The sequence below is a fragment of the Aptenodytes patagonicus genome, chromosome 5 (assembly GCF_965638725.1).
Source record: "Aptenodytes patagonicus chromosome 5, bAptPat1.pri.cur, whole genome shotgun sequence".
Taxonomy (NCBI): domain Eukaryota; kingdom Metazoa; phylum Chordata; class Aves; order Sphenisciformes; family Spheniscidae; genus Aptenodytes; species Aptenodytes patagonicus.
In genome coordinates, this window is record NC_134953.1 from 63,633,178 (window position 1) to 63,642,146 (window position 8,969).

Sequence of the window (8,969 nt, forward strand, 5' to 3'; positions counted from 1 at the left end):
CCGCCTCCGCCTCCCCCCCCACCCCTCCTTCTTAAAGGCGCAGCGCCCCTCTGGCCGGCCCCGGAGGCCCGGCCCCTCGCCGCCCGTGCCCGGAGGCAGCGGAGCCTAGGGAGCGGCGCCATGATGCGGCTGGGGCGGACGGGGCGCGAGCTGTTACGCTGGGGTCGCGGCGGGCCCCCCGCGGCCGCCCCGCGGCGGGGCGCGGAGGTGCTGGTGGGCGCGGCCGGCGGGGAGAACAGCGGTGAGTGCGGCGCCCCCCGCCTGCAGCCCGGGGTGCGCGGGGACCGCAGGGGGCCGGGGTTAGGCCCCGGCGCTCGTTTAACGCCAGCTCCGAGGGGGTCCGTGGAGCTGGTCTGGTGCCAGAGCCGGTTTTCTGGTGCTGCAAGGAGGGGGCATGTTGAACTGCCTCGTTTTACCGATTCCTGGGAAAACACAGCAGCGCCCAGCCTGACGTGAGTGGGACCGCGCGTGTTCCCAGCCCCTCCCTGGCCCTCTGCTCTGCCAGGCCTGGCTGTCTTTCAGACGGGCCCTGGAAACACTGGGGCTGTCCCTGCAGCACTGCCCGGACATCTTGTACTGGCCCCCGCAGCACGGGGATCCCGGGGCCGAGCCCGCCCTTGCTCTAATGCCCTCGTAGCCCGAAAGGTGACTAACTGCTCTGCAGAGTCCATAGCAGGCAGGTCGCTTATAGCGTCTTTGCTTTAAGTTATGCCTTGATACTTTTCTCAAGAACACAGCTGCCGAATAAATAGCTAGATGCGGGTTGTTTTTTTTTTTTAAAGTTATGTATGCAGGAGATCTCAATACAAGAAGGTCTGGTTTGCATACCTTAGATTTTTCTGATATCAGTAATGTACAGTGCTAAAGGTAGGGTACGACCAGGGCATGTCTGTGCATATTTATGCATGAGAGTCCCTAAGCAATTTGAGTTTTGGTTCAGATTGCCAATGGAATTACTTTCTCGTAAGGGTAGCTATTGCAAGAGCTTATAAACAGTTCTTGGTAGTTTTGCTAGTTACACATACATGAATGTAGTTACCAGAATTGTGAATTTCCATTGTTTGCTGGGGCCTGCTGTTACCTGTGTCTTTGTTCCTATGTGACACATCTCTCGTTTACTAACTGGCCACTGGCATAGGTAGAGGAATAAAGACAGACATCTTCTAGCAGAGCAGAAGGACCAGGCATGACAGATGCAAGGTGCATCTGTGCACCTGCCACAGCAGCAACAGCATCTTACAATGTTAAGGCCTGGGAAGGGAGCAGAAGTCCAGCCAAGGAAACGGGAGATGTTTTTTCTCTGCAAAGCATACAGAAACCATGGGATAATAATTTACAAAACACAAGTGCAAGGAACAAGTAGGTAGATGTTGTGGTCGTATTGTTCTGCTTGGACTTAGGAACTTTGAGTGAAGTCCTTTCCACTGATGAGCTTATTAACTTTAAATTAAATGGAGCTACAATTTCAAAATGGTTCTGGAACCTGAACTTAGAGTGACCAGTTTGTGCTATTCTCATGCAAACAGCAATCCCAAGAGGACGAGTTTCTTCATTAAGGAATATACTTGAACACAGTACGACTGTACAATAAAAACTGAATTAAGTAGCATCGAAACAGAAACTTAAGATGGATCATTTGGGTTTGGGTTTTTTTTCCATTCCTGCAGTGATTCTAAGACATGTATTCTTGGATGTCATGTTCATTTTTTAAAAGTCTGCTTATTTATGTTATTCGCAGTGCTACTGAATTTTACAGTTGTCCTGCATAACTGGGTTTCATAGACATAGTCTACCACCTCCACTTTTAAAATAACTGATTGTTTTAGAATATACTTTATATGCATTTTCAGGAAAGAGAAGATGCAGCATATGCAGATCTTGTTCCCAGTTGAATTACTGTGTCAGAGAATTAAATGAAGTATAACTGAAATTGTCTCCTATTACTAAGGTATTGCTGAAATCCTAATGAACCGACCCCACGCGAGAAATTCATTGGGAAAAGTATTTATAAATGAAGTGAGTATGGGCCTGGCCTGTAAACATGTTTGGAATCATGATCAATAAGTAAATGCAATAAGAATAGTTGTGGGAAGTCTGAAACAAAAATTTAATCTCTTGCTGAAGGTCAGTGGGAGACTGCCCTGGGGCGAGGCAGGTTAGCCTGAAGAAAAAGAGATCATGATATGTCTATACTGCAGGAACTTCAGATGCGGACTAGACAGAGATATTGGAGTTATTTAAGTTAGCTAACTCGGATGCAAGTTAATGACCTCACTTGCGTGATTACAACAAAAACATACTCATTGTCAGACCTTTAGCAGATGATCTGTTCAAGGTTGATACATTCTAGAGAAAGTCTGGCTCATGCCTGGACAGGAAGGGGCGTTTAAGGTACAGCAAAAGTTCATCTCTGAATGGAAGAAAAAAAGAGATGGGGAAACGTGTGATTCTGAGGCTATCATGGAAGGATCCTGCTGGCTCCACATACATGATTTCCAGGAAATTCCTGGCACCTGCAGGGGAAAAAAAAAAGATAAACTTTTATCATAGATTAGGAGCTTGCTATAATTTAGGTATATACATCCATATGCTTGAAGTTTTTCTTCTGTTGTTTGTACTCCTTCCCTCATAGCTGTTCAGTGCTCTGGAACAACTCCGCTTTGATGAGAAGGTTCGGGTGGTGGTGTTCAAGAGTGAGGTGAAAGGTGTATTTTGTGCTGGTAAGTAACAAAGGCTCTGCAAACTATTGTGAAAAAAATTGATGGCTTTTAGGGCTCTGTGCTGATCAGATGGTGCAGAAAAGCAGTTGGAAATGCCTCCTAAAAGAAAAACGGGCTGGCTTTTGTGTGGCAAGTAACAAACATTGTTATCTCCTTTGGCTGTCTGCCTCTCGGCTTCAGTGATGAAGATGTGTGTGCTGGAGTGAGCCACGCAGGCTACGTGGTGCTACTATTTGTTTCCCATTTATAATTGTCTTCAAGCAATGCCTCTGGTATTGGAGTCCTTGGTTTCCAGTTTTATGGATTATCCTTACATGCAGTGATTGGTGCTCTTCTGAAATCTGTTCGAAGGGCACAGAAGAGGAGCACCCTAGCCACTGCTCCAGCCCAAATGTCCACACTCCAACTTCCACTGACCTTACTTAACCAGAACACTCTTACTTCAAGACTTCTGAAATGGTCTGTCCTCTGAGAGGGACAGGAGGCAACACAGTTCAGATATCTTTTCCCTGTTCCTGGATTCTAACCTTTTTCTCTATTTAGGTGCAGACTTAAAGGAACGTGCAAAGATGGATGATGCAGAAGTTGGACACTTTGTTAAAAGGCTGAGAAATCTCATGGATGAAATAGGTAAATGATTATCTCAGTTAGGAAATTTGTTCTAGACTGCCTGTACTGAGACATTTAGAAATGCTGCAGGAGGGGAAGGATGCTAGCCCCAGCAGGTTATCCATTTAGGAGTAGCTTCCTAAATGGCTCCAGCTTATGCCTGAAACAAACATCTGATTAGAATTAAATAGCAACTATCCTGATGCTGTTCCAAGGACATGATGCATTTCAGTACTGCCTTTTCCATGTTGAAGAGCAGCACACATGCATGCATATAATAAGTACCTGCTATAACAAAGCATTCTATATACAGTTCTGTGTAATCCTTGGGAGACAGTGCTAGACAAAATGAGCAATGGTGGTTGTCCCACTTTTAATACATGCTCTGAAGCACTCAGGAAATGGCAATGACCATGGATTTTGATCTCTGAATGGATTTGTTGAATGTCAGGGGGTTTGTAGCTACAACTCCCCCCCACCCTTTTTTTTTTTTTTCCCCCCCAAAAAGGAATATGGACTTCTGCAATTGATTTTCTTCCCCTATTTATGAATTATTCTGCTCTCACTAGAGAGGAATACCAAAGTGAAATCTGACTACCAATCAGAATTGCAGTAATTAAAAACCAAACAACAACGTAGAGAGAATGACCCCGTCTCACAAACCACAGAAGCAGTCAGGGGGGTGGGGTGGGGTAGTTACAGCACAGAACTAGCACACGCCTGAAGTCTGCTTCCAGCTCCCTGAGTATTTAAAAAGGTATCTTATCAAGCAACTAATCTCCAGGTACCTCAGGTTCCTCAACTATGAGGTGACAACAGTGTTTACCAAGTCCAGGAGCCTTGGCTTACAAAAAGCACCAGAAAAGCTAATCCTTGTAACAGTGACTAGGGATAGTGTCTTTGTTTTGACTGTTTAACCGCAACAGCTGGATATTCACATCATAAATTTGCAAGGAGACAATTAATCCTGTTTTGTGTTGCAGTACTTTGTATTTGCATGCTTCTTCGCATTTATGAAGAACGTTTTGCATTCTTCTTACAAAAAAGGGAAAGGTGCAAAAAGACAGTTTCTACTGTTTAGAGACAGTCAGAAAGTTTGTGGCAGGAGAAAATGAATTCTTGAACAATTTTGAATTAGAGAACTACTAAAAGCTTTAGAATTTAAGCATTTAAATTCCAGAAGTGAGTGGAACAGAACTTCTGGAACAAAACTATATAATCTGTATTGTCTTCTCTAGCTGCCCTGCCTGTACCCACAATTGCTGCAATAGATGGCTACGCATTGGGTGGTGGACTGGAACTGGCGTTAGCTTGTGACCTTCGAGTAGCAGGTTTGTGCGTTGCTTAATGTAGGATTCTTTTTGTAATCAGTGACTATATTTTAAAGATAACTTACATGCATGACAGCTGACTGTTAATGGAATCCAGTAGGCTAAGAGGGGAACTTAAACAGTTCAAGAAATGAGTAGGCATTTGTCCAGAAATTGTGACATTTCATTACTATTGAGAAAGCAGTTTCCTTCCTTAAAAAGTAAAGCCTATTTTTAGACTAGATTAGGATTCCTTCAGAAAACTATTTATTGGTAGAATTGAATAGTTATTATCATGTAATACTGGATCAGCACTCTGGCTAGATCTAACCTTCCCTACTTAAATCAATTTGAACTGGAAGACTTCCTTCTTCTGTTTCCATTCTTCCATCCATTACCTTTCATCTAGTATGGACCCGAGGTTCATTATTCTAGATAAAATTGCTACATTAGGGGTAAGCAGCCATACTACACATCCCTCATCTGACTTGAGATGGACATTGATTAAGCACTGTAGTAGTCAGACTTTCTAGCTCCCTGGAGAAATGGAGTTCCAGTTCAGTATTGACAGTTTGTAGTTTTATTAATCAGTTCGGTATGGAAAATCTGTAGTTACGCAGATCAAAAAGTAACTAAACCTTATATTTATTTTTTAATAGCTTCATCAGCTAAAATGGGCCTTATTGAGACCACAAGAGGGCTTCTTCCTGGAGCAGGTGACCTTCATTAAATCTTCAGTCTCTTACTTTTTCAGCTGTATAGTAAATATTTTGCCATTAGAGCACTTGAAGTGTTTTGAATGTAAAATAGAAGTAGCATCTTACCATGACCCAAGAGATCTATGAATCAAGAGTTCTGTTCCAAGCCCTGTCTCGGACTTGCTATGAATTTAGGAGAGTCCCTTTACACCTTTTCCTGTTTATTGGAATACTCAAAAGGATGCTGAAGCCTTTCAGATGCCTTGCAAATTGTTGACATATTCAGCTAGTAGTTATTAAAGAAACACATGATCTTTTTATTTTTCAAACCTCCTTGTTATATAAGGAGACAAAATACTATTGTTTTTTGGGCATTTCTCAGAAATGGAAAATGGTGTTTTTGCTGTTGTCATAAGGTGGAACCCAGCGCCTGCCTAGATGTGTTGGAATAGGTCTTGCAAAGGAACTAATTTTCACTGGTAGACAGATTGATGGACAACAAGCCTTCTCAATGGGATTAGTAAATCACACAGTGCCACAAAACAGTGAGGGAGATGCAGCTTACCAGAGAGCATTAACTTTGGCTAAAGAAATCCTTCCTCAGGTAAGTGTATTATTCACGTGGTCAATGTAAAGAAGGCATTTCTGCTTCCCTTAAGAGAGAGCAAACAAACAGTTGAAATTCCTTTCTATGAAATATTAGTGTCTTGGTTCCTGATATTTTAAGTCTCTTAACTCTGTCCTTTTTTGTAATGCAATTTCTGTAGGAACAAGTCTTAACATCCAGCTGCTTAACCTATAGCACAGTTTCACCTCCTAGCTGTGGTTATGCAGACCTGTAAGACACATTGAAACCTTGCACCATGTACATCTATTAACTGTGGATAACACCAAATTGTTTTTTAAAAATACTTACTAACTTATTGCAAATTTCTGTAGACTAAAAGGTCATTTGGAGGTAGGATAATGATACAACTATGCTATTATGAACTGCTGTGGCTTTAATTATTTTTAAATGTTTATTGTGGTTTGTTTTGGTTTTTTTCCTTTAATAAAGGCTCCATTTGCTGTGAAAATGGGCAAACTGGCAATAAACAGAGGAATGGAGGTAATGTGGTTTTTTTTAAATGCTGTGGTAAATGAAGCAGACAGGCTGTTTAGAACAGATGAGTTATAATCCTTGTTTAGACAAGGCATTTAAAACCATTTCAGGTGTTTTAAAGACTTTCTTTAAAGACAAAGTTAATATGGCAGGATTTTTTTTCTACAGATGCTAGCACTGTAGTTCTAATACAGGACTACAAGTCACTCACTACAAGTGAATGCTTATTGATTTGAGGGCTGTGAAGAGTTTTGAGGGCTATACTTCAAACAAGTCTCACTCCTTCCCTCTCATCCCCAGGTTGACATTGCATCAGGGATGGCTATTGAGGGGATGTGTTACGCCCAGGTAGGTTACCTTCAGAATACATTCCTGAAGGGAACAACTACATTTTCTAAAGCCAGGTATTCACAGCATCCTCTTGTATTTTCCTCTCTATAAGGGAACACTAACAGCTAAATCTAAAGCTTTGAGAACATAACTTGAGTGCAGTTCCAGATACCTATTTCAGAATACTAATTTTTGTGTCACACATAGCTGCCTCCCTCAGCTTGCCTGAGGCCAGAGTCCTTCCTTAAATACCGTTCTAATGTAATTGTATATTCTTAGTTTCAACGATGTTAACTATAGGATAAGCTTTACGAATTGTTTTAGTTTTAACAAATTAAAAACCAGATTCCTCCTGTAGTCATTCTTTCTGACAAGTTTTGAGACCATGCACCTTTCTCAGCTAACAGAACAATGTAACTGCTGTGCCTCTCTGTATTTTAAGATGATAAAGTATTAAATTTATGGAAAATTGTTTTCTTATATAGTTCTGTGGTCTATGGTCTTTGTCTTAAGTGCTTTGCTTGTGATTTACACTACAACCCAGTCTCCTTATTTTCCTAATTGCAAAACATGGAAGGTGGGACCTTTAATGTATCATTGAAAGAAAAGGAATCTTAGTCTTAGACCACTACTGCCAAATTAGTCAGTACTTAAAAACACAGACTTGTCAATGAAAAACATACCACTTTTTTTTCTTTAAAAATTTAGAATATTCCCACAAGAGACCGTCAGGAAGGGATGGCTGCCTTCAGGGAGAAACGACCACCTCAGTTTATCGGCAAATGATGCTTCCTAGCTTACCCTTGATTTTTTTGAAGGTAAAGGAGGACTGAAGAAGACCCACTGATTTCTTGGGATTATTTTTATGACTGCATTCTGTGTACTTAGCTCCTTGCTTTGGACTGCATTTCTAAATACTCCACTGGATCATTTTGCTGTAAGAATTCCCAAATAAAGATTTAACTTTGTACAGCTGATCTTTTTAAAGAGCATACATCTTAAGTCAGTGGTTATGGCTCTCAAACAGATGTCAAGTAAGGAGTATGGAGAAGCTTTGGCTTACCATAAGCAAATTAAAAAAAGGCAGAAAACATGCTGCATCAAAACATTGATAGGAAAAAGAAAAAAAAAAATCACTCTGAAGAGAAAGTCAACTTGTAAAGAAAGAAAACCTTCCTAAGCTTGCTTCCCATTATCAGTGCTCTTCCAATTAAACAGACAGAACTAGCAGTATTAGTACAGCAATGGCATTTTACCCTGGATCTGTTGTGAGTAGTGCAAAATGTCATGCTATCACTCCAGCCAACTGAACTTATGTCTCTTTGGTATCAGTGCTTGAGAAAATGCAAGGCCTGTATGTGCACATATATATGGCCACCATATCAGTCTATGCCAGACATCTCAAGCATGTCACCTCTCTCCCATCACCTATTTTTCTCTGTTGCCTGCCTGAAGTTATTTTTTCTCCCTCTGCTTAGAGGTTCTCCAGCACTGAGATGTACCACACAATTTAGCTCTACAACTTCTTACTTCCCTAGACTGGGGCTTTCAAGCAAAAGTGAATTAGTATAGTTACAGAAATACATTTTTAGTAATTACTTTATAGGTTATCAAAATATACTTAAAAAAACGTAGCTTACCACACTGGAACTGGGTGTCACTTTATGCTATGATAGTCTCTAAGCACACCACAATTTCACTTGTGCCAAAAGTTAACCAAACAATTCTGTGGGTGAGGTAACCTTACCAGATTATACATGTACAAGTTTCCTATGTAAAGATCTGCAAAGATAAAGCAGTCATGATCTTCAGCCTTCACAAAAAAAGATGGCAAATGCCACAGGTGAAATACAAGAGTTTAAAAGTTGCTTCCAGAATTATTCTACCCTGGCAGGAACTCCTGAAGCTGCACAGGAATGCAAAGAGACCTTTCTGTAACTGGCACATGCAAGTAAATTTAGGGGATTTATACCTTGTAGGCATTCGTACTTTTCAGCTTAAAAGAACTCTGTTCACTATTTGTTTGCCTGAAGCATGTAGGAACAAAAGAAGAAGGGTATGGAAAATCATTTACAATCTCTGTGCTTGCTGGTTGCAGAACTTCATGAAGTAACAGCTTCACCATCTGGACTGATGCCAGCATTACATTCATTTTGTGCTGCATGTAGTAGTAGACTTCCCCGCCCCCCTCCCCCCCAGT

General features: G+C 41.4%; 1 protein-coding gene across 1 annotated transcript; it reads left to right on the top strand.

The window, feature by feature from the left end:
* The first annotated feature begins 88 nt into the window (after window positions 1-88).
* Window positions 89-7,744, top strand: ECHDC2 (enoyl-CoA hydratase domain containing 2). Its single transcript, XM_076340186.1, has 10 exons — window positions 89-241; window positions 1,949-2,016; window positions 2,633-2,720; window positions 3,264-3,350; window positions 4,568-4,660; window positions 5,299-5,355; window positions 5,754-5,941; window positions 6,395-6,445; window positions 6,740-6,787; window positions 7,478-7,744. The coding sequence occupies exons 1-10, from the start codon at window positions 121-123 to the stop codon at window positions 7,553-7,555; spliced, it is 879 nt and encodes a 292-aa protein (XP_076196301.1). The 5' UTR covers window positions 89-120; the 3' UTR covers window positions 7,556-7,744.
* Window positions 7,745-8,969: the final 1,225 nt, after the last annotated feature.

Bases quoted from the DNA above. Each gene is read 5' to 3' on its own strand.
- ECHDC2 (XM_076340186.1), top strand. From the start codon at position 121: ATGATGCGGCTGGGGCGGACGGGGCGCGAGCTGTTACGCTGGGGTCGC. The intron at 6,446-6,739 runs GTAATGTGGTTT...TCTCATCCCCAG, and splicing joins CAATAAACAGAGGAATGGAG to GTTGACATTGCATCAGGGAT. The intron at 6,788-7,477 runs GTAGGTTACCTT...TTAAAAATTTAG, and splicing joins AGGGGATGTGTTACGCCCAG to AATATTCCCACAAGAGACCG.